Source organism: Sciurus vulgaris (assembly GCF_902686455.1).
Source record: "Sciurus vulgaris genome assembly, chromosome: 3".
NCBI classification, from domain to species: domain Eukaryota; kingdom Metazoa; phylum Chordata; class Mammalia; order Rodentia; family Sciuridae; genus Sciurus; species Sciurus vulgaris.
The window spans coordinates 19,675,249-19,700,419 of record NC_136463.1 but is presented as its reverse complement, the minus strand read 5'-3'; the positions used below and the strand labels follow the sequence as shown (position 1 = coordinate 19,700,419).

Genomic DNA, 25,171 nt, shown 5'->3' with positions numbered 1-25,171 from the left:
GGGTCCAAAGCCGGCCTCAGCAACTCTTATCTCAAAGAAACAAACAAACAAACAAACAAACAAAGATGATGGCACTATAGACAAAACAAGGGAAGGGGGACACAGAGTAGAGTTGGGGTGTGACAGCTCTAGACAGATCTCATAGAAGGCCTCATTGGGAGGCTGCACTTGAGCAAACCTTGACAGAGTTTACCCTGGGGTTGTAGATCTGCAGGGAGTGTCCCAGGAAGAGGACACAGCCAATGTCAAGGCAAAAGAAACTGGGCCAAAATGTTTAAGGAGAGGAGTGAAGAGGCCCAGGTGGCTACCAAGGCATGAACTGACCAGTGGGGCAGGAGAAGAAAAGGCCAGACGAGTAACTGGCCACCCCCAGGACTTTGGGTCTTACTCTGAGATGAGAGCTCAGAGAAGAGCAGGGACATGCTGACACTCGCCTTTCAAAGCATCACAGAGGCAGCTGTGCTGCAAACAGACCCAAGGGGAAAGAGCAGGCGTGGGAGCAGGGCCAGGCAAGGTGGCGCACACCTGTAATCCCAGCAGCTTGGGAGGCTGAGGCAGGAGGATGGCAAGTTCAAAGCCAGCCTCAGCAACTTAGGGAGGCCCTAAGCAACTTAGCAAGACCCTGATGCAAAATAAATACAAAGGGCTTGGGATGTGGCTCAGTAGCTAAGCACCCCTGGGTTCAATCTCTGGTACCAAAACAGAGTGGTTGCAGGGAGACCATTGCTCCAAAGTCAGGGTGGCACCTTGGAGGAGGTGGGCAGCTACTGGGCCCTGGATGTGTTTTATGGGTAAAATATATACAAATTGAGTGCTGGGAATGAAAGAAAGAGAAGAATCAAGGATGGCCCCACGTTTGGGGGCCTGAGCTAAGAGGAAACGCTGAGTTGCCATCAGGGGAGACAGGGAAGATGCGGGTAAAGCAGACCTCACCATTGGGTGGTGGAGGGAGATCTGCTTCAGAGACACTGAACATGACGTGTCCATCCACAGGTCTACTCTAGATCCAGGAGGTGGAGTAGGTAGAGACACAAATATGGAGTTCAGAAGAAAAATGTGAGCTGAAATGTAAAAGGCAGGAGTCAGCTCAGAGGTAGCCTGTAAGTCCTGAGACTACGGATCTGGGAGAAGTGAAGTAGAGAGGCGGGGAATGGAGCCCTGGGGTTCTCCAACAGTGTGAGGTCAGTAAGGAAAGGAACAGGGGAGCAGCAGCCCAGCTGCCAGGGAGGAGGAGGCCAGGGGTCGGGGAGGTCTGTGAGGAGAGTGTAGCGGAGGTGGGAGGGAGCCAAAGGTCTGAGAAGGGCAAGGTCATCACCAGTGACCTTGAGGAGAACAGGGGAGGGAGAAGGTCGGAGGGGATTAGGCCTAAGAAAGAACTAGAGGTGGCAAGTTTGTTCACTATTTCCAGAAATTTTAAAGCTAAAAGGCACCAAGAAATGGGGAGTAATTCATTGACCAAAGAGTGGAGTGGGGAGTCAGGGCCAAGAGTTTGTGTTTTGTTTTTATTTTTTGTACTCGGGATTGAACCCAGGGCTGCTTAACCACTGAGCCACATTCCCAGCCCTTTTTATTATTTTATTTTGACACAAGGTCTTACTGAGTTGCTTAGGGCCTCGCTAAGTTGCTGAGGCTGGCTTTGAACTCAAGATCCTCCTGCCTCAGCCTCCTGAGCCACTGGGATTCCAGGTGGATGCCACCTGCTGGCAAGAGGTTGTGTCTCTATGAGAAATAACAGTGCGTTGCTATGCTGATGGGAATTTTGATGGTAGGGCTGCAGCGGTGAGACTGCTGGAGCAGTTCCCTAGGCGGGAGGGGCTGGCTTTCTGGGCACGTGGGCTGTTCCTTTAGATTAACAGGTAAAGTGTAGAGAGCTGGGTGCACCCACTGGTGACGGGGGAAGTTTCTTCTAAGAACTTCTCTTTTTTTCCCAGTGAAGCAGAGAGCTGAGGGAGGTGCCAGGTGGTGGAGAGAAGAAAGAACCCATCATCTGGGAAAAAGAATGAGCAGCTTTGCCTGGCAGAATCGAAGGTTTGTGGTAGTACACTTCAAGCTCAACCAGGTGACCAGGTTGTGTCTTTCTTCAACTATCTCTGCACACCTGTGTGTCTGCACGTGCATCTCTGTGCATATAAACATGAGTCTGTGTGACTATAGATGGTGAGGGGTGTGTGTTTGTGTACTAGGTATCCCTGAACACCTGTATCCACACACCTGTGTGTCTGTGTGTGTCTCAGTGCTTGGTGTGAGTTTCTGTATTCATGGGCTCTGTGTGTCCCTTATGTGTCTACTTTCAGGTGCTGTGATGTGGAACTGTCCAATGTCACCCCTGGCCCCTCACCCCGCCCAGATTCCTGTCACCTCCATGCCCACCTGTGCCAAGTTGTGGCCTTGGCCCTTCAAATCAACAGCTCTGCTCAGGGCAGAGGAGCCTGTTGGGGAGGTGTTTGGAGAGTTGGAAAGTTAGGTCCCTGCTCCCAGAATCCCCAAGACCCGAGACCTAAGGAGAAACTGGGACCCTAATTTGGACACACTGACCACAAGCTCCACTCTGAAGTGAAACACCAGTCATTAAAGGGCCAAAAGAACATTCAAGCTGGAGCCCCAGAGCAACAGTGGTCCCTAGGCCTTCAGGTGGGAGGGGTGGGCTCAGACTCCACGCATCACATCGTCTCAGAAAGCAGGGCCAGTTCCCCAGCCAGAGGCTGGCCTTCCCTCAGGAAGAGGCTGTGGGGCACAGTGGCCCCAGGGTCGATGGGCCTGGAGTTAATCATTCTCTAGGGTTATATCTGGGTCCCATTGGCTGCCTGGGGACACAGCCCTCTGGGATGACGCCCAAAGGAGCCAGAAGCAGGTTCTTAGCCTATGTGTGCCCTAACAGACTCAGAGGAAATGGGCTAATGCAGCCAGAAACTTCTGAGTTAACAGGAAGCCCCCAATCTAAGAAGGCAGGGAGCTCCAATCTATGACAAAGAGGACTGAAAGACAGAAGAGGAAGAATTCTGAAGGGGTTGGCGTGCTCTGATGAAGAGCTTAGGTGGAGAACCCGGAAGGAGAAGCATATTTGAGTTTGAGGCTCTGAAGGTGGGGAGGAAAACTATTATGTCCCCAGGGGCTAGGCCCACCTGCTCTGAGATGCTCTGGGAATGTCTGTGGGAGGGGGCTGGCAGAAAGATGGAAGAGAATGAAGGCTGTGGAGGTAGCCCCCAGGGGACAGGTGTAGACTCTCAGAACCACTGCTTTACTCCCTGCCTAGAAACCCAGATTTCTGAGTAGGAAAATGGAAAAGTTGATGACGAGGACACAAAGGTCAGCTCCCCCTCCCCCTCCAGAGTCTCCTACCTGGGACAGTGTGTGGTTGTGTTGGGGGAGGTGCGGGGGGACAGTTTCCAGGAAAGGGATCAGCATACTCACACTGCATCCGTGGATTTCATTTATTATTTTGCGGGGGTTGCTGGGGATGGAACCAGGGCTTTGCACATGCGCAGCACACACACTACTTCTGAGCTACATCCCCAGCCCTGGTATCATCTGAAATACTCAGAAGGCTGGGAAGCAGCCCAGGCCACTGCTCCCAATTTAGGCAGTGCCTCAGGAGTCCTGAGTTTCAGCCTGGGGAGCACAAAATCACCCTAAGGAAGACAAGGGCAGAGATGGGAGCTTAAGATACCTAGATTCTAGCCAGGATGCTGACAAGTTGTGTGACCTTGGCCAAGTCCTATTTCCTCCAGAGGACTGGACTGGATGGGGTCCACCTGAGTGTAGGACATATACAACTTAAGTGCAGGGAGGTGTATTCAGGCAGCACAGGAACCCAGCTAAGTAGCACTGAACCACATCCCCTGAAAGCGTCCAAGTCTTTCAAGTTCATTCCAAATCTTGCTTAAGAGCCTGGATCTGAACAGAACTGCTTTGCTTCAAAGACAGGCAACCCTGCTTATGAGTAGAGTGACCTTAGCTCTCACCTATTTCTGTGCCTCAATTTCCTCATCAGGAATAATAGCCATATATGTCTTGAAGTCATTGTGAGGATTAAATGAGTTACAATTTGGGAAATGCCATTGCACAGTGTATGAAGACCTCACATGGTGCTAGGGTGTGGTTAACACCTGGCACTTGCTAAGCTTCCTTGTTCCAGGAAAGCAGGCCACACCATCCAGCTGGAATTTAGTAACATTGTTTAGTCCCACTTTAATCAATTAGTTAATTAATTAATTAATTAATTAATTTATTTATTTATTTATTTTTGAGTTTTTAATGAGTGTTCGTTTATTGATTGCTGGGAAAATACAGCCTATTGAGAATACACGGCATGCATTTGAGGAAGAAATTTTAACTAAATCTGCTCTGAAGCCATTCAATAAGCCTGCTGTGAAGTGTGTAAGTAGCACAGACCAGCTCTAAGGACATGGCAGCTCTAAGGACATAGTTACAGTTTTGTTAAGAGTCGACCTGCCAAATTCTTTTGGAACATATTTTTAATTATAAGAATCATCAGGAAAGAAGGAAGCTCGGTCTACCCCTTTACCTTACAATAATGCTATAAGAGATGTTGTCATTCATTTAAATACCACCCCCTCCCCAACAATTATGCTCCCTTTAAATTTTAATTTAAAAATTCCATTTTTACAAATTCTTCCATATCAATTCATATGCCTCAAAATGAAAAGCAGCTATGTGAATTCAGAAAAGATTTACTGATGCCAAACAATGTATTCATTAGATTCCAGGATCTACTCCTGTGTTGCACTTTAGCAAATCTTTAAGCAACAATGCGATCTGCCCCCACAGATGTGTTTTAACTCAATGACACAATAAAATGATATAATAAAATGATATAAATTAAATTAAAGAATTCCTATTTATTTATTTATAACGGGAATTTAACCCAGGGTGCTTAACTACGGAGTCATATCCCACTCCTTTTTTTGCTTTTTTGTTTTTGTTTTTGAGACAAGTTCTCATTAAGTTGCTGAGGGGCCAACCTAAATTACTGAGGCTGGTTTCAAACTTGCAATCCTTCTGCCTCAGTCTCCAGAATCTCTCAGATTACCAGCATGCACCACTGCGGTATCACTTTATTCTTAAGGATTCCTCCTGCCTTTGGAAAGAAATATCGGCCTTCAAGTTACAGTCCTGTTATGAGTAGACTTAAAGTTTAAACAATTTAAGGAAAAGTCTTACATACAAAGAAGGGATGCTCTGGGGATATGGTAGTTTTCCTTAGGCTGATTTCTAGGGGCTGGAGTTCACAAACCCTAGTAACCTCGCGTGAGCTCAGACCACAGGACGCTGCATTCAAGCCCTCCAGCGAGGCTGACTCCACCTCCTTCCACTCTTCCCGACCTCTCCTTCCAGTCCCTTCTGCGCTAATGACCACCTGTTCTCCTTTCTCGCTCTAGTCAGAGTCCCCTTTAATCATCCAAGACCCCACAGACTCCCACAGCTGCCTTTGGGTCCGCTGAGCCCTTCCTGGAACCGAATTTGGCAGTAGATTAAAGAGCTCCGCCACCTTTTATCAGGGCCTCGTGTACCTAGCTAGTGAGTTCCGTCCCCTGCAGGGGCGGGAGATGCTGGCGACTCCGCCCCCTGACCAATGAACTGACCCTCCTCAAACTCAACTGGAGGCGACTCGAGTCCCGGGTCCGGATCTGCCCCGGCCAGGTCCAACCCCGCCCAGCGACAAGTTCAGTGCCCCCTACACACACCCCGTGCCGAGTGCTACAGACAGATCGCCACCCGTGTGGGACGGGCGGGGTTGGTTCTCTTCATGGCGACAGCGCGGGTGGCCGCTACCCTGCGGACCGCTGCTACCGGCGGGAGGCTGCGCGGCCCACGAGGCACTGGGGGCGCACGGAGGCTGAGCGGCAGCACAAGGCGGCGGGCCGCTGGGGGTGCTAGCCCCGGACGCCGGCTCCGCACGGCGTGGGCACGTGCCCAGTCCCAGCCCAAGGAGAACGAGGGCACTGAGGACCCACCACAATCACAGTCGCCCACCACAATCGAGCCGTTGTGGACGCCGCCTCCAGCGCCTCCCGAAACCCCCGCGCCCCCGGCTAGCCGTTCCCTGGTGCAACGGGACATCCAGGCCTTTCTGAACCAGTGTGGAGCAAGCCCCGGGGAGGCGCGCCACTGGCTCACTCAATTCCAGACCTGTCACTACTCCGCAGACAAGCCCTTCGCCGTCATGGAGGTAAGCGGAGCCCTGTCACAGCGAGGGGATGGGGTGGTGTAGCGACAGTTAGGCACAGCAGAACAAGCTGCGGGCTGGGCGACGAAACTGGGAAAGGGTGCGGCGAGAGCTGATGGGCGCTGGGAATGGGCCAGGTCGCACGCAACCAGAGGGAGAAGTCTGGGGAGCCTTACACGCAATGTGATGCCTGAAGAAGGTCCCCCACCACGGATGCAGTTAGGGGTTCACAGGGCGGAGTTGCTTGCATCACCCCTCCCCCCAAGGTGTCCCAGAGTCCAAGGTTACTGGGAGGAGCGGTGGGAGGAACACCAGTGTGAGATAAGGGAGTGGCAAGACCCAAAGGGCAAAGGGCACAGCAGGTGGGCGCCAGTGAACAAAAGTGGGGCCTGTCAGCTCCTGAGCAGGTGCGGTCATGAGAGGGCCCTAGGATCTGGCTGTAAGAGCAAGCGGCTCGGGGTCAATGTGGCTCTCATTGACTGCCCACTCGTGCCCACAGGTGGACGAGGAGGTGCTCAAGTGTCCGCGGGACGTATCCAGCCTGGCCTTCGCCCTGGCCTTCCTGCAGCGCATGGACATGAAGCCGCTGGTGGTCCTGGGGCTGCCGGCCCCCACAGCGCCCTCGGGCTGTCTTTCATTCTGGGAGGCCAAAGCACAGCTTGCCCAGAGCTGCAAGGTGCTAGTGGACGAGCTGAGGCACAACGCAGCCTCTGCAGTGCCTTTTTTTGGCGGCGGGTCAGTGCTGAGCGCGGCAGAGCCAGCCCCCCATGCCAGGTTAGTGCCGGCCCTGCCTGCCCGGGCGTCATCAGAGCAGGCAACTCGGCCCACCCTGCCCCAGTCGGTGGGGCTGGAGGGGCCCTCTCGAGCACCACGTCTGGCCCACAGCTATGGCGGCATCGTCTCGGTGGAGACGGACCTGCTGCAGTGGTGCCTGGAGTCCAGCAGCATCCCCATCCTGTGTCCCATTGGGGAGACGGCCGCGCGCCGCTCGGTGCTTCTTGATTCTCTGGAGGTGACCGCGGCGCTGGCCAAGGCGCTGCAGCCCACCAAAATCATCTTCCTCAATAACTCAGGCGGCCTGCGTGACACCAGTCATAAGGTGCGCTCCTCCTTCTGCGCCCCCACCCCACCCTGTGACTCTAGGATGAGTTGAGCCCACTCCCTTACGGCCCCTGCTCGCCTCCGCTACAGGCCACAGTCAAGCCCTATGAGTAGGAAAGTTTAATTGAGTATCTGAAAGGGGTTTGGCCCCCTGCGTCTAGATCCGAGCATTTCCTGGATGCCAGGGGAAGTAAGTTAATAAAGGGGTCAGAGAAAAGAGATCCCTGGGGAAAGGCACAATCCAGGGGCTAAGGAAGACATCCGTGGTCGACTAAGGGCCGGTGGCTCATCCCCTCGCCGGGGACGCAGGTCCTGAGTAACGTGAACCTGCCCGCGGACCTGGACCTGGTGACCAACGCGGAGTGGGTGAGCACCAAAGAACGGCAACAGATACGTCTCATCGTGGACGTGCTCAGTCGCCTGCCCCACCACTCCTCAGCTGTCATCACCGCCGCCAGCACGCTGCTCACCGAGCTTTTCAGCAACAAGGGTGAGGGCCGCCGGTGGGCGGGCGGGCTGGGGCTGGGGGTTGAGCATGGTCCGGCCTGGCTGGCGGTGAGCAGGAGTGCGGCTTTCCCACAGCCTGGAAGTCAGAGTGGGAGGCCACACCAGTGGGTTCTTGGTCCTGCTGAAACGTGGTGGAGGTGTGCGAGGCAAAGACCGACCAGACTGTAACCGGACTTGGGTGGAACTAGGGAGATGGGCGGGACTTAAGATGCGAGGATAGGCGGGATGTTGGGGGGGGGCGTGACCAAGGGGGAATGGACAGGCCTAGGAGTGGTGGGCGGGACTTGGGCAGGTAGGTGGAACTAGGGGCTGGATAGGACAAAATTTAGGGAGAGGTGGGACTAAAGGTAATACGAGGGACTACGAGTGACCTGCGAAACTTGGGGTACAAACTGTCTGCGAACAGCATCTCCTTGAGTGAAAATCAGACAAATCTACAGACCACAGAAATCATTTGACTTTGGAGGTGTCCCGAAGCCAGTATCTGTGCCACCAGTCCTCGCTCTGCCTGGAGCCCCCAGCAAGCCCAATACACCGAAAAGTGGGCCCGACCCTGGGTCAACCTAACCTTTTCCTTCCCTCTCATCATAGGCTCAGGGACCCTGTTCAAAAATGCCGAAAGAATGCTGCGAGTACGCACCCTGGACAGCCTGGACCAGAGGCGCCTGGTGAACCTGGTCAACACCAGCTTTGGCAAGAAGCTCCGGGACGACTACTTGGACTCTCTGCGCCAGCGGCTGCACTCCATCTACGTCTCTGAGGGGTGAGCCTGCAGGCCTCGGAGGGCAGGGGCCGAGGGGCTGGGTCAATGAGAGGTCCCAGCCTGCCTCTCTACCCCTGCGTCAGGTACAACGCTGCGGCCATTCTGACCCTGGAGCCCGTACTCGGGGGGACCCCGTACCTGGACAAATTTGTAGTGAGTTCCAGCCGCCAGGGCCAAGGCTCCGGGCAGATGCTGTGGGAATGCCTGCGGCGGGACCTGCAGATGCTGTTCTGGCGTTCCCGGGTCACCAACCCCATCAATCCCTGGTAGGCTCCGTCCCTCCCTCTCCTCTGTGGTCCCAGCCAACTATGCCTTGGGGTTCATCATCAGGATGCTAAGCTTCCCTTCTTTTACTAGCTTCCTTTCCACAGAGAAAGGTCCCACCTGCGGTTCCCTAGGAACATTCCTCAGCTCACACCTCTGCTTTCCTTGAAGCAAGTGACACCTCCTAACCCCCATGCAGCAGCCTAATTCTCCCAGGGTTCCAAGAAATCCTGACTCTTCTAGAGGCTCTTTTCAGACCCCATTGCCAAGTTCCTGACTCCAGGCCCATAGCACCTTCGACGGAAAACCCCCTCTTCTCTTTCCTTCACAACTATGCCCCTATCCCTCACTACCCTGCTCTGTGGACACTGAGAAGTGACCAAGAAGTTGGATGTGCTGGCATGTGCACATCTCAGCTACTTGGGAGGCTGAGGCAAGAGGATCATGAGTTTGAGGCCAGCTCAGGCAATTTAGCAAGACCCTGTCTCAAAGATAACTGAGAACAGTCAAGGCAGTGGGGAGAGGAAGGGATGTCCTTACTCTGACCTTCCTAGCTGCGTGACTCTAGCAAGTTATCTACCTTCTCTGAGTCTTAGTTGCTTCTCTGAAATGACAGGCTCAGCTGCTGCATTCAGCATGTGATAAACAACCAATAAATATTCCTGAAAACAGAAGCAGTGAGTAGTGAGCATGAGCCTTGGCCTAAAGGCTGCTCCCCTTTTCCTTCCCCCCACCAGGTACTTCAAGCACAGTGATGGCAGCTTCTCCAACAAGCAGTGGATCTTCTTCTGGTTTGGCCTAGCAGATATCCGGGACTCCTATGAACTGGTCAACCATGCCAAGGGGCTGCCAGACTCCTTCTGCAAGCCAGCTTCTGATCCAGGCAGCTGACCCTTGCCACAGGCCCTGTAGGCCTTGGGACGGCCAGGTGGACAGAAAGCCATGCCTGCTGAGGGTGACCCCAGGCAGCCACGGGCTGGTTGGGGCTTGCTGGCTGAGTAATTTACACAGGAGGAAGCAGCCCTAGCTCTGCACAGAAGGAACACCAAAGTGGAACAAGTACAAGGAAGAGGGACCAGCTGAAGGCTTTGAAGCCACAACCAGGTGGCCTTCAGTTTTCAGCCTGGGGACTGGGATGGGGTGGGGGGAGGTAACCTGGAGGGCTCTACTTGGGGCAAACCTTAAGGATAGGCCAGTTTCTGCACCTCTGTGCCATTCTAAGGCTCCCTTGCCCACATCTCTCTCTCACACCGACACCACCTGATATTCTATCACTCACTCTAATTCCTTTGGGTCTTGCAGTTTTTCAGAAGGCCTTGATTAAAATGCAAATACTTATGTGAGTCAGTTCACACTTGAAAGGAAATTAGCAGTGACCCTCTGGGATCAAGAACTTGAGAGTCAGAGAACCAGGGGACTCCTAGAGTAAAGGAGAAAATGAGATGAAGGGCCCCAAGGACGAAGGCTGCCACCATCTCCTCACCTGGTGCCAGCTTTCTCCTGGATCAGAAAACCTCCTCCATCTGACAGTCCAGGCCAAGAGAAGCCCCAGCCTCCACTCCCTGGGGGAGGCCTCCCCCTCCAACTCCCTTTCCAGGCTGGGCCCAGAGCAAGCCCAGACAGCGGTGGCTCATCTTTTACCTACAATAGCCCAGAGAAGCCCCAGGATAGCTTTGGCTTCAAAGTCTAGACTTGAACGTGTCCCCCCAGCCTCAGTGGAGCTTGTGTCACCTCTGCAAGACCAGCATGCCTCAGAGGGGCAGGAATCCAAAGCTCAGACATCTCACTCACCATTTTTTGAACCATGTGTCAGATGCCTTACTGGATACTAGGATTATTTTCTGTCCAAAATTGCATGGAAAAATAGGGAGATGGTCAATTAAGAGCCCCTCTTGGTGACAAAACCCAGGCCCCAGGAAAACTTTGTCTTCCCTCAAGAATCATGTGTCTCAAGACACATCTGTGCTTGGACATTAGACACATCTGACCCAGGATTCCGCTCTGTGGTTGGAATTGCTCTGTAGCATGGGGTAAGCTGCTTACCTTCTCTGAGCCTCTATCCCCTCATGTGAAAATGTAAAATGCTTGGTGAAGTGGACACAACCTTAGTTCACTCCCTCTAATTGCCCTTGCTGAAGTTTTCTTCAAAAGAGCTGGTCCCAAATGGGGAGGGAAAGAGAGACTGATGAAAGAAATCAAAAGTATAAACAATAGTAAAGATTCTGAGAGGTTTTGCTGTTTTGCAGAGCTGGGGACTAAACCCAGGGCCTTGCACATGCTAGGAAAGTGCTCTGCCACTGAGCTACACCCCAGCTCAGATTTTGAAATTCTGGAAGTGAGCCAAAGAACTGTGGAACTTTCAGAACAGGGGAAACCATGGGAGGATCAAGGCTGGGTTTAACCAGATATGGTCTTTCGAGAAACCCGCAATCAATCCCAGCCAATGGCAAAGTGCCCCATCAGGAAAACAGAAACGTGAAGCCAAATGTCTATATAAAGTGTTTATTTTTGGAGGACTGTGTGGTCTGGTGTTTGGGAGGGCACTCTCCTCCCACCAGGCCAACCATACAGCTGGAAACAGAGACAGCAGGGGTGGGAAGCTGATTGCTGCCTACTCCACTCCTGCAAAACCCAGAAGTTCTCAAGGTAGGTGACCAAGAGCTGGTACTGTTTCTGCCCCCCAGCACACCCTAAGAACTGTGTGATTTCTGTGCAAACTGTTCTGCTCGTCCAGGGTCTGAACCATATGTGTCAACACACACAGTCTCCGAAAAGCACCACAGAGCTTAGCTGCATCTGCCAGTTTCAAAAAGGAAAATTTTCCCATTCGTGCACTTCCCAGTCTCCCACTTTCAGCAGCTGCACCCTACCCCTGGCCTCAGCTCTCCTCTCATCAAACAGGAAAAAACAATCTGTGAGGCATTAGGTTCAGGGTTCCCACCTTCCCAAGGGCAAGCCAGGAATTGAAGAAGAGACCCGCCTCTTAACTATGCAAAAAAAAATTTAAAAAGAGGAAAGAATCAAACAGACCAAGAAGCATAAATAAACAGCAACTGGGCCAGTGAAGTGGAAGCTCCCTGTGCCCATCTCAGCCTCTGGCTGTAAAAACTCAGCCATCAGTAGCCAGAATAACAGCAGCCCCAAAGATGCCCACACTCTCGCCAAGGAGCTTCATCTGGTTCCAGAACTCAACACGTCGCATGTTGTGCCAGTAGGCAACGTTGCCATCAATAAGCAGCATGACTGGGGGCAGCAGGACAGCCAGGATCTGAGCAGCCAGGGTCACGTAGTAGCCTGACAAGAAAGCCAGGGCCAGGATGCCATACAACACGAAGAACAGCTGGATCATCAGCTCCCCTCCTGGGAGGTGGTTCAGATATGCCAGTCGGTCCTCCTTGCTGTGCTGCAGTGAGTAGGCCTGGAGACACACCATCCTCTAAGACTCTCCAACAGGCTGGCATGCCCATCTGGGGAAGGCCACCCATGGGATGGCACCTGCAAGTCAGCCCTGCAAAATGGGCCACTAAGTCCCCTCTCAGAATGGGGACTCTTTGAAAGTAGGACCTGTGTTTTCCCCCCTGACCACAGGGTCCCAGCAGGTTAAGGTGTATCTCCTCTCCCTCAAGAGCTTTTTTTTTTTGGCAGTGCTAGAGACTGAACGTGCTAGGCAAACATTCTGCCACAGAGCTACACCCCCGGCCCTTTTAATTTTTTATTTTAAGACAGTGTCTCACAAGTTTCTAAGGCTGGCCTCAAACTTGTGGTTCTCCTACCTCAACCTCCTGAGAAACTGTGACTACAAGTGTGCACCACTGTACTGGCCCCCTGAGGCTTCTGAAGGAAGGAAATACATCTCCATAGTCAGTCACACTGGAGGTACCACCTATATACCATGGATTCCTACATGAACTTCTACACAAGGGATGTGATACCTGGTAACTAAGATGAGGCCAAGTACCTGGGACCTTTTCATGTACTCACGATCCTGGCCTCCCCTAGCACCAAGGAGAATCATGACTGCTACCTAGGTATCCCCCATCAGCTCTAGGTGGCAGAGACCAAGCTAGGGTCTGAATCCCACCAAACCTCTCCTCTGTCCCCTTTCCCAGTCCTCTTGGAGGCTGGCACCATGAGAGGAAACCACCCCATCTTGTTCTCCTGTCTCTCAGAGTTAGAACTGAATGGTCAATCCAACTTCTCTACCTGGAGGCAATAATGTTAGAAGAAGGGTTCTCAGCTAGTTCTGAGGTGCCTGGAGGGCTTCTGAGACCCAGAAGCTGTCCAGGACAATCTCTGGCAGCCAGGCCATCAGAAAGCCCTTGTTCTGTCTGCCTTCCTGGGTTCTGTCAGGCCTGGGCTCACATTTCACTCCCAGACAGGAACCTCCAACCATTAGAACCCAACCTACCACGCAGATGAGGTAGATGCCCAGGAACACCTGGCCGGTAGACTGTAGAGAGCGGCTGCGGGGTTTCCGACGGTATAGCTCCCCAGCACCGCTGGCCAGCACCAGAAAGCCACCGATAATGGCAACTGTACGTGAGTACATACGGACCTAAGGCCAGGGCAAGGAGACCCCAGTCAGGAACTGCAACCACCACATTTTTCCTGACTGTCCAGAGTACAGAACTGCCCATCTCTACATATCTAATTCCAACAGATAAACCCTCTTATTTCTAGGTACAGTTGGCAGATAGAGCAGAGATAGATATTTCTTTTTTACAGAAGTGGAAACTGAGGTCCAGAGGGGTTCAGAAAATTGATCACAGTCCTACTGAAAGTAAATGACAGAACCCAGACACCACACATTACCTCTTTCCCCACCCCCTAGGTCTGGAGACTCAGCTGGTGTTCTTTCCTTTATACAGTATACAGAACGGAGTCAAAAGAAGGAAAGCAGGGAGGGAGAAAGGGCAGATCTCACCCTCCTGTAACTGTTCACATATCTGCCTCCTGTTGGACTGACAGTCCCTTCCTTGAAGTCAGTCCTTTTACCAACCTTACCTTCAAGCCTGTAGTGTCTTGCATAGGTTCTGACATTTACAAGTTTAAATGCTGCTCTAAGATTACTTACATTTCATAAAATTAGATGATTGGACCAGATGCTCACCAAGGTCCCTGTTGATGTATAAATCTGGGATTACTAAACTAATAATGGTTTAAAGGTTCTTAGAACCAGATAACCTGGGTTCTGATCCTACCAAAGAATGATGTAATATGATCACAGTAAAGTGTGCTTCTCATCTCTGGACCTCAGTTTCCACAGACTGAAATGGAGGTTTGTGTGATCTCTTAAGGATCTTCCATTTCTGCCCTTTGTAATAATCTCCACAAGTCTAAGGACTCCGTCCTCTATGGCTTCACATCTGACCAGCACATCATGCAAGCCCACCAAGTGCCCTGGGAGTTGGCCTGAAGTTTCCCCCTTTTCCCACAGCGAAACCCCTTCTGGGGCCAATGCGCTCACCTTCAGCCAGTCCCCGTAGTGGACGTAGCCCCCGATGTAGGCAGCGTAGGTGCTAATAGCCAGCTGGAGTGCTGCCCCCAGCGCGAACCAGCGCCGCTTCACTCCGAAGGACATGAAACTAGCACACAGCACGGCTGCCCCCATGTCGAAGTACAGGTAGGGCACTGGGATGTCGGGCTTCCTGCGAGCCAAGAAGCAATGAGGACAGAATAAAGCGGGAAGGGCCTTCAGACCCCGTGAGTTCCCACAAACTCCATTGCTCTCCTCTCATGGCTAGGACCACCCCATCAGATCTGGTCCAATGCCCAGAAGAGAGCGCCCCTTCCCAAGTTCAAGGCACCAATTCCCCCCAGTTCAAGTGTCCCAACTTCTGGGCCCCAACTCCTTTTCCTCATCACTGCACCCTAGTTCTCGCGACAGGCCGTACCGCCCCCCACCGCGTTCGGCGGCTGCGTGGGCGCGCTCACCGGCGCGCCTCGGCCCTTTCAGCGTACAGCATGAGCTGGCTGAAGCAGCCCCAAAAGGGGCAGCGTGTAAGCAGCACCGAACCCAACTGCATGATCAGCTGCAGCATCCATCGTCTCGAACCTATCTTCGATGCCATCTTGGGAAAGGGCAGTCCGCTGCGGCCTCACCCGGGTCTGGGAGGCGGGGGCTGGAAAGGGTACGCAACTTCCGGTCCCTTGCTTATTACTTTCGACGGAAAACAACGCTCTCACTTTTAGTTCCGAAAGGAAGGAGGCATTCTAGTAACGGAGTTCAGGCTTCTACTATCACGGTATAGACTTCAGGGCTCCACTTTGTACTCACAAAACTGAATACTAATCAGAATAAGGAACGATGGGGTCAGAACCTCGTACGTCCTGTATCGTAGCTCGGTGTATGGAAGCAAACTAACCTTTGCGTTCAGGCCTGGGCTTTCACCCGAACTCCCAACTCTGTGATGTTGCCTAAACTTAGGCTTATCTGTGGAATGGGGATAATGATCACAATTTTTCGGAAATTTAATTGTGACGATTAGTCTTAGAACATAAGAGTTCAACAAAGGGCATACACACAGAGATCCCACAGGAAATGGGGGCGGCTTCTGTTTAAATTAGTAAGTCCTCCTGGCTCCTGTCTTGGTTAGCTTTTTGTCTGCCACCCGAGAGAACAGGGAAATCTAACGTAGCCATTTGGGACACCTCAAATCACTTCATTTTTTCCAGTTCCAATGCTCACACTCTAGCCCAAACTATCATTTTTGTCAGGTTAACTGCAGCAGTCTTCCAAATGGTCTCCCCCACTTCCCCTTTGGCCTCATCCAGTTTGTTCTCAACTCCCCTATTATACATTCTAACATCAGCTACCCTTTCTTTGAATCACTTAGCACAAAGGCAATTACATATTTGTGACTCTAATTTATGACTATCTTCCCCCACTAGATTGTGAATTTCATGAGGACAAAGACAATTCCTGGTTTCTATTTATCTCGAGGGGTAAAGTATACAAAATATACTCATGAAATACGCACTATAAAGTAACAAAAGGTGTTGTCACTATAACTAGTTCATAGTTGCTCAATAAATATTTGGTAAATAAAAGCAAAAGTTCTAGGCATTCCCTGGAAGGGGCTCATGTCCAAACAGCACGCATTTCTAACCATGTAAACTAAAAAAGAAATAAATCCCAAATAGCCAGTGATAGTTTATTATGATTTGAACCTTTAATGCCCCCACCCAAAGCTCATGCTTTCAAAGCATGGTCCCCAATATAGCATGGTTCAGAGGTGGGGCATTTAGAAATTCATTAGATTATGAAAGCTGTAACTTTACCAGTGGATTATTAATCCATTTGATGGATTAATAATTTGGACCACTGGGTGGTACTTAGGCAAGTGGGGCATGACTGGAGGAGGTGTATTACTGGGGACATGGCCTTGGACTGTATCTGTCCATGGTCCCTTTGTCTCTCTGCTTCCTAGCTGCCATGGGCTGAGCAGCTTTCCTTCAGCTCACCCTTCTACCATGTTCTTCCTCACCTTGGGTCCAGAGCAATGTAGTCTGTCAGCCATAGACTGAACCTTTGAAATCATGGCCCAAAATAAAATTTTCCTCCTCTAAGTTGCTTGTCAGGTATTTTGGTCACAGCAACAACAAACTAAAATACAGTTGGACACACACACACAAAAAAAATCCTTTTTCACATTTTATTTTTAAAAGTCACTAGGCTAAAATCTAGGTATATCAGAAAGAACATGAGAATAGAACTAGGGAATGAGATTTGTGTAAGTTTATCTTGTGCGAATGGAGAGATCGCTAGGCAGGGGAAATGAGAGTTTGAGGCCAGTCTGGATGATTTAGTGAAACCCTGTCTCAAAATATTTTAAAAGGGGGGACAGGGAATGTAGTTTGGTGGTAGCACTTGCCTAGCATTCACTAGGCTCTGGGTTCAAACCCAGTACCATTCTCAAACCTCCCAAGTCATTTTACCTACCTTTGCCCACGAGTGACAACCACACAAATTAATTTTCTTCACCTATACAGGCACACAGTACAGAATCACTTTCAGTTGGTTTTATTTTTCCAGTCTCTTTACCCATGCCTGATTCAAGTGAGATGCACAGCCCTGAGGTGTTGAGGACCAAAACAGGAATTATGTTCATAAAATAATCCTAGAAACCCATCTAGGCTAGTGGTCCATGCTCCCACCATAACGTTAGCAATGTTTCAGTTAAGTAATTGATATGTGTTAAGTAATTGATATGTGTGAAGAAGGGAGAGAGAAAGGATTAAGAAAGCTTTCCTTGGTGCCTACTCCATGATAGGCCCTTTGGTTTAGGTTATTCTCTTTCACTGCCATCTCCCAGAGAATCAAGAAGGGAAGGACTATAGCCAAATCCTAGTTTCTAGAGTTGAAACAGACGCTGGCATTGTACTAGATCAGACGAAGGGATGGATAGGCTACCTGGACTCTGGAGAAATCAACATAGCCATTTTGCCCTTGCCCACTCTTCCTCAGAATACTGTCTGGGCAGACAACTGAACTTTTGAGGAACTTCCAATCTCCCTCCTCTAGCTGCCTTGACCTCCCTCTGTAACCCCCCTCACTTCTCCAGAAGGCTGCCCGGTTCCCTGGACCCACCAGGGCCCTGCCTGCACTTACGCTCATCCATAATCACAGCTATGGTAACCAGCATGGTGTCTGTGATGCCTGGCACAATGGCCATCTCAGCCAGGCAGAGCCGGGCCTCTACACTGCTCAGCACCACCTCCGAGAGCAGCAGAAGCCCAGCACACGTCAAGTTACCCAGGCTGGTTACATTCCAAGTGCCACGAGTTACCCAGCTTCCCAAAGGCCCACTGCAGGTCACAGTAGCATTTCCAGGGGCTACTGGACAACAGTAGCCACATGCCTGCTGACTGTCCACCACTACCTTGAACTCTAGGTATTGTAGTAAGTCATCCACAAGAGAGAGGGAGCCTAGTGGCTCCAAGGCTGCAAGGGCTTCAGCCGACAGTTTGCTGATATCATTCCCAGCCAGAGAGGACTTTCAGGCCTGGCATGATGGTCAAGGCAGCACTTTCAACCTGCTGCAAATAGTTCCCAGTCATTAGAGCCTGAAGTAGTAGTACTCAAGGCCACTTGTACTTAGCTTATCCAGCTGGTTGTGGCTCAAGTTGAGCTGTTCCAGGCTCCCCAGGTCCCAAAGCTGTAGGGGTCCAAGGTGGTAAGCAGGTTGAGGTCCAGGTGGAGCAGAGCCCAGCAGGTAAGAAGTCCAGAGGCAGGTTGGGCCAGCTAGTTGTAGCTAAGGTCCAGCTGTTCCAGGAAACTCAGACCCCCTCGGGTCCCACCAGCCAAATCTTGCAGAACAGTGAGAGAGCAACAGCACCCACAGCACCCAGTGACTCTGGAAGGCGCCAAGTAAGGAACTGATTTTGGCTCAGCTCCAGGAGCTAGACACTAAGGAAGCCTGGGAGGGAAACCAATCAAGTGGAGGACCCAGAGTCCACCATGAGGCCCACAGTTGGGCAGGTGCATAGTGCTGGGCACACTGTTGCCAGATTCCAGAAAAAATCCAATACCATAGTTATGACTATGGCCATTGTGAGCAAGGAGTGGCCCATGAGGGATGGGCTAAGAATGGTGTAAGGCACACGGGAATGCAGATGCTGTTCCCCCAGCAACTCAAGAGGTTGAGGCAGGAGTTTGAGGCCAGCCTGAGCAACTTAGTGAGACTGTCTCAAAAGAAAAAGGGCCGAGGATGTAGCTCAGTGGTAGAGCACACCTGAGTTCAATCATCAGTACAAAAAAAAAAAAAAAGATGCTAACATATTTCACATTTGTCTCAATTCATCCACCTAGAGTCATGAAATGCAGTGATATTAGGGGGAAAAAATATAAGCAGATACCATTCAGGGGTCTCATTGTTTACTGGATCCCTGCATCCCCAATTTTAACTGTTACTAAGCTTCCTGCAAGAGCCTGAGACCTGAACATTCTGATTCCCAACCCTAGCTACCCCTCATTTTCTTAGTGAGGAAAAATGATTCTTTAATCTTATGGTCCCTCCTTACAGTCAACGTCACCCAACCTCATTTTCCATAAGGCCCCAGGAGAAACCCCATTCTCCTGATCCTAAACATTTAGTTACATTCTTGCAGCCAACATTTGCAGAATTCCTATTCTGCAAGAACATTAGAGCCTTGACTCTGGCCTGGTCTGGCCACTGAGGTCCAAGTCACAAAATTGCAGTGTACTCACCTATGTTCCTGGGAACACCTGCTGAGTGCAGCCCAAGCCCAGGAGTGGCAGTGAAAAGAAAATCTCAGCTCTAGCTTCCCACCTACTTGACCTTTTGCCCAAGTCCCAACCTCAAGGGCAGCAAGGGAACCAGCTCTCAGGGAAGCCTTAGCCCTGAAGGTGGGCATACAGACAAGTTGGGAAAATCCTCAGAGCCTTGTGACCTTGTATACAGGGGAACAGGACCCAGCACTGCCTCTCTAAGAGCATGATCACACCAACCCCTTTCTTCATTCCCTTCTGGAGCTCGAAGTCCTTAGGCACCCTTCCTGGGGATACACAAATGAGAAGGTTAGGAAGGAGTTGGGAATTGTTTCTTTTCTTTCTACACTGCCTGCCTAATCCATCATCCACTCAGGTCTTCTCTGAATACAAAGTAAGGACTGCTTTCCCTTGTTCTCACTAGGCCAGAGATCTCACAAGGCCACCTTGGTCATCAAGGAATGCCCAGTATCTCCTAAAACAGGGTATTTGTACTTAGCTTTAGTAGTCTTCCCCTAGAAGCACAAACATGTTGCCTCTTGTCTAAGATCCCTAGTGTGCTCACTAGCCCAGCCTAGCAAATTTTAGAGAATAATGGACACACAAAAGAGCTAGTTACAATAGCCAAGCATCTCATTAAAGGCCTCATTTAATCCTCACCTGAGAGGTAGAGACTCGCACTGCACAGATGAGAAGACTAATGCTTGGCAAGGCTAGTTAAGTTTTCAAGTCATACTGTTCATTAGTGGCAGAGGTGAAATAGATCTCAATCCTGCCATGCTACTAAACATCCGGCCCCAAACACTGGGCCACTGTTTCACATGTCAAACACCCCTTTAAAAAATCAAGGTCTAACTGAGCATGATAACACACATCTGTAATCCCAGCAACTAGGGAGTTTAAGGTAGGAGGATCTCCGCAGCTCAGCGAGACCCTCTCTCAAAATAAGAAATAAAAAGGATTGGCTATAACTCAGTGATAGAGGGTCCGAGGGTCCCTGAGTTTCACTGCCAGTACTACAAAGAAAAAAAAAAAAAAAAAAATCAAGGACTACTAGACAAAAGCCCAGAGTTGTGAATAACATAGACTGCAGAAGAGAAGAGAAGCTGAGCTACAACAACCTAAGACTACCACCATCCTTTGGTTGACCTTAAGCCTCTGAACTGATTTAAGTGATCTGGAAAAACTTGACTTACTGTCAATGGCCTTTTTGTTTTTTTTCTTTGTGGTGCTGGGGATCAAACCCAGTGTCTCTGATATACTCATGCAAGCGCTCTACCACTGAGCATTATCCCCAGACCCAACAGTCAGTGACCTTGAAGAAAACATTACAAACAGAAAGTTGCGAGAGCCCCTAGTAAAATTACAATTAAGCCAGGCATAGTAGCACCAGCTACTGTGTCAGTAACACCAGCTACTCAGGAGGCTGAGATTGGAGGATTACAAGTTTGATGCCAGTATGGGCAACTTAGCAAAGCCGTGTCTCAAAATAATAAAAAATAAAAAGGGCTGGAGGGCTGGGGCCGTAGCTCAGTGGTAGGTACAGCACTTGCCTAGCATGTGTGAGGCTCTGGGTTCAATTCTCAGCATCACATATAAATACAATAAAGGTCCCTTGATAACTAAAAAATATTAGGGGAAAAAAATAAAAGGGCTGGAGATGTAGCTCAGTGGTAGAACACGCCAAGAATACATGAGGGGGTGCTGGGGATATAGCTCAGTTGGTAGAGTGCTTGCCTGTCAAGCACAAGGCCCTGGGTTCAATCCCCAGCACCGCAAAAAAGAAAAAAAAAAAAAAAAAATTATTCCTGAGGGGCCTGGGGTTGTAGCTCTCTAAAAGTACTAAAAGTAAAATATTTTTATAAACTCTAAATGGTTATAGTAGTTTAAAATATATCTGAGGGCTGGGAATACATCTCAGTGGCACAGTGCTCTCCTAGAGTGAGAGAGAAGCTGGGTTCCACCCCAGCTTTGTAAAAAAATTTAAAAAAAATATTTGGGGCTGGTGGTGTAGCTCAGTGGTAGAGTGCATGCCTAGCATGTGTGAGTTTAATCCCTACTACTATAAAAAATAAAATATATTGAATAGGAATAAATGTAAAACTCCGCATTCAGGGATTTAAAATTTACATCATGCAAGATGAAGTTTTGGTCTATCTCTGTGAGAAAGTCTGGGCAGATTTTGCTGATCACATCATCCTGAGTCAATGATATGACGTGCCTACCAAAAGAAACTGTAAGAAACTACATGCCAATAGTGTCCCAGGCATTGCAGGAAATGATTCCAGTGTCCTCTGTGCTAAGGCCACACTTTAGAATAAGGAAAGGGTCCTTCAGGGATCATTTCACTGAAAAGAAACAGCTTACAGTGACATTTGTCTATTTAGCAACTCCTCTGCCTCAACCTGGGTCTGTCAAGAAAAAGAAAAACCCTGAAGAGCAAGGACTAGCATGTAAGAGACCCAGGAGCCTCAAGTTATGAACTCCCATAAATGGAAGTGTCCAAGTAGGGGAAGTCTTGTCAAGGATGTGTAATAGAGGGGATCTTTAAACTGGGAGGCTGAACTGTAGTGTACACAGAGGTCCAGGATCCTTTTTATTTTTAAGTACTAGGAAATCTAAGCTTCCAGATGCTACCTCTGCTTCTTCCCTGGCACTGGAAGCATCCTGTACTGGCACACTGTTCACACACTGACAAGGCTGAGTTAAATGACTGCATACACTGCCTATAGCCAGTACAGACAGCAGATACTTTCAAAAAAGGCTTATCTCAACAAGAACTGCAAGGTATTTGATGAGAGTATCCATTTACAGGAGTAAAGGGTCCCATTACTATAGTCACTCCTTTGCAAATACCCTCCACTCAGCTCTCCTCCCCGTTGCACAGACATGATCTCCCGCCCTGGTTGTAACTGATTTCACTTCTGTGTCTGCATGAAAGTCACTCCAAATGACTGGCAGAGTCGCACAATAGGTGCCTGGCTACATCCTAGAGTACATCCTACAACCACCTCTAAGGACACTCATTTTATCACATGACCCTTGCCTGTTTACTGAGCCACCAAACTAAAACTCCCTTGCCCTCATCTCACTGCCAATTTACAGTCTCACCAAGCAAGCTCCCGCTCTACGGATCAAAAATATTTGGGGGAAAAAATTGTCAGGCTGGGAAGATAGCACAGTTGGCAGAGTGCTTGCCTCGCATGCACAAGGCCCTGGGTTCAATCCTCAGCCAAAAAGAAAAAAAAGGCTATATTGAGAAAATAAAAACTTCTCCCGTCATCATGCCCCCCCCCCCCAAAAAAAAACCCAGTATAACCACTATTTACAGAGCAATTACACTGTATTAAGTATTACAGACTGAGTATCCCTTTTCCAAAATGCTTGGGACCAGTGTGTTTCAGATTTCTATGAATTTTGGAACATTTGTATATACATAATGATACAATAGGGATGGGACCCAAGTCTAAACATTTCTTCATGGGACTGGGGAGATAGCTCAGCTGGTAGAGTGCTTGCCTCGCAAGTACAAGGCCCTGAGTTCGATTCCCAGTACCGCCAAAAAAAAAAAAACAAACAACAAACAAACATTTCTTCATGTTTTATATACACCTCATACACAAGGCCTAAGGTAATTTTATACAATATTTTTAGTGCATCTGTGTTTTGACTATAATCTATGACATGAGGCCAGGTATGGAATTTTCCACTGTGGCATCATATCATCTTCAGATTTTGGAGCATTCAGGATTTCAGATTTTCAGATTCAGGAATGCTCAACCTATATAAAGTAATCTAGAGATGACTTAATATGTGAGGAGCCGGGTGCTGGTGCAGTGACACACACCTGTAATTCCAGCAGCTCAGGAGGCGAGGCAGGAGATCTCCAGTTTGAGGTCTGTCTTGGCAAAGTGAGACCCTGTCTCCAAATAAAAAATAAGGGCCAGGCATGTAGCTCAGGGGTAAAGCACCCCTGGGTCGGATCCCCAGTACCACACACACACACAAAAGTGGCAGTGGTCAGGTGGCAGGTAGGGATCTAACTCAGTGCACAAGGCCCTGGTACTAGGGAGGAAAATAACATGTGAGATGTGCACATTTATATGCAAATATCATGCCATTTTATATAACGGACTTGAGCATCCAGATTTTGGTAGCCTCGGCAGTCCCAACTGTTCTGTCTTCTTACCTCTAATAATGGAGGCAGGGCCACCACCTATCAGAAGCAAAGTCACTGACAGGCTATGAATTCCATCCCCTCATCTCCTTAGAGGTCATGACAAGGTTATTAAATGTCTGGCTCCAGCACACTCTTCTCTGAATCCTAGACTTGTAATCTAGCTGCCCAGCTGTGGGTGTTTCACGGACAGCACAAAATGACAAAACAGAACTCTTTTCCCATAAATCTCTGCCTCTTCCACTGTTTGCCATCTACCTTACAGTCATACTCAGTTCCTCTGTTCCTCACCAAATGCCCTCACATCTGGTCCATCAGTGAATTCTGGCTGGTGCTAAAATCTGTTCTGCCACCACCACCTCCCATGTAGCAGCCTCCTTGCACAACAGCCTGCCTGCTTCCAGGACTACCATTTAACATCAGATTCCTTGACTGCTGAAAACCCTCTCCCAGCTGCCCCTCAGACCAAGAACAGAATTGTCTCTACACAATGGCTGGAAGGTCCTGTAACCATCTGGATCTGGACTCCTACCCCATCATCTTGCCCAACAGACTTCGGCTGCTTGCCTTCTCTCAGTTGCTGAACATCCTAAGTTTTTGTCAACCTCAGCTTTAGCACTTTGTTCACTCTACCCAAACACTACTATTCAGATGTCAGCTTGAATCATATCTCAGAGGCTATCCATAAATATCCTAGAGTGGTACATATCCCACCCTCTAGTAAGCAGAAGCAACAACTTATTAAGAAAGACCCGAATAAAGGAGAGCAGATTTGACAGCCCACCTTGTTGGTGTTTCCACTACCACTACAAACCCATAACAAGTTCTAGTCTACCACTGCTGGAGTTGGCACCCAAGGGTTAGTGGAGGGAAAAAAAGGGGAAGTTAGTTAAGAAGTCACTAGGAATATGCCTAAACTTTGTCCTACCTTGTCAGTTCAAAAAAGGCTTTGATTCCACTTTAGATTTTTCAATAAAACTAGAAGTTACAGGAAAATGGGACAGAGACCAGGCAGGAAAGGTATATACTCTTCAATTCAATGTCCTTTCAATCTAGGGGGCCATTAATGCTATATTTCTTTTTTTTGGGTACCGGGGATTAAATTCAGGGTCACTCAACCACTGACCGCATCCCCAGCCCTATTTTATATTTTATTTAGAGACAGCATCTGAGTTACTTAGTTCATTGCTGTTGCTGAGGCTGGCTTTGAACTCGAGATCTTCCTGTCTCAGCCTCCTGACCTGGGATTACAGGTGTGCACCACTGCACTCAGCCCCATTGCTGTATTCTATTCCATTTCTGGCAAACAAAAGGGAAAATACATGGCATCATGTATACTTGGAAAGTCAGGTGCATTTAGCAGCCCATGAGTAGTAAGCTTAAGGTTTCATTCCAGTTCTGCCATCACAGGCAGCTGTGGCACTCTGGACAAGGCACTTGATCTTAATGAACCTCATTTTCCTTTCTGAAAAAGGAAATTATAATCAGACATTGCTTAGGGACTTCAGAAAAGGAACAGGGGTGAGATCCGTGAGAGACTGAGGGCAGGAATCTGAGACCCCACCTGCCTGAATGCTTTATGTTGTTATCTCACTTTAAATGCCCTCTAAAGGAAGGTTTCTAAAGCAAAGTTGGAACTTCTGGAAATTACCTAATTTCGTTCCCTCATTTAACCATTCTGGAACCAAGCTAACATTTAAATTAACATTTGCAGAGCACCTTCTAAGAGTTAGAAATTGTTTATTTTTTGCAGTACTGGGAATGGAAGCCAGATCTTCACACACGCTAGGCAAGCACTGAGGCACATCCCCAGCCCATGTGAAGCATTTTAACTCTTTGCATCAATAGTAGGTGATGGGTACTAATTCATGTTTATAGAAGGGGAAACTAAGGCTCAGGCAGGTGAAACGACTTATCCAGTCCCAAAATGAATAGAAGTTT

At 49.4% G+C, this 25,171-nt stretch overlaps 2 protein-coding genes across 6 annotated transcripts; one reads left to right on the top strand and one right to left on the bottom strand.

The window, feature by feature from the left end:
- Positions 1-5,542: 5,542 nt before the first annotated feature.
- NAGS (N-acetylglutamate synthase) lies at positions 5,543-11,338 on the top strand. Of its 2 annotated transcripts, XM_079134696.1 has the most exons (7): positions 5,625-6,190; positions 6,687-6,961; positions 7,073-7,286; positions 7,598-7,778; positions 8,387-8,558; positions 8,642-8,824; positions 9,560-11,338. In XM_079134696.1, exons 1-7 carry the CDS (start codon positions 5,768-5,770, stop codon positions 9,711-9,713), a joined length of 1,602 nt encoding a protein of 533 aa, XP_078990822.1. In that variant the 5' UTR covers positions 5,625-5,767; the 3' UTR covers positions 9,714-11,338. The 2 variants fall into 2 exon arrangements, with proteins under 2 accessions (XP_078990821.1, XP_078990822.1); XM_079134695.1 differs by having other exon boundaries at positions 5,543-6,190; positions 6,687-7,286.
- A 359-nt stretch (positions 11,339-11,697) lies between these two features.
- On the bottom strand, positions 11,698-14,956 carry TMEM101 (transmembrane protein 101). Of its 4 annotated transcripts, none has more exons than XM_079134699.1 (4): positions 14,757-14,956; positions 14,290-14,470; positions 13,231-13,377; positions 11,698-12,289 (listed from the first exon to the last, which is right to left on the bottom strand). In XM_079134699.1, the coding sequence occupies exons 1-4, from the start codon at positions 14,891-14,893 to the stop codon at positions 12,050-12,052; spliced, it is 705 nt and encodes a 234-aa protein (XP_078990825.1). In that variant the 5' UTR covers positions 14,894-14,956; the 3' UTR covers positions 11,698-12,049. The 4 variants fall into 4 exon arrangements, with proteins under 4 accessions (XP_078990825.1, XP_078990824.1, XP_078990823.1 ...); XM_079134698.1 differs by having other exon boundaries at positions 11,698-12,240; positions 14,784-14,955; XM_079134697.1 differs by having other exon boundaries at positions 11,698-12,240; positions 14,757-14,949.
- Positions 14,957-25,171: the final 10,215 nt, after the last annotated feature.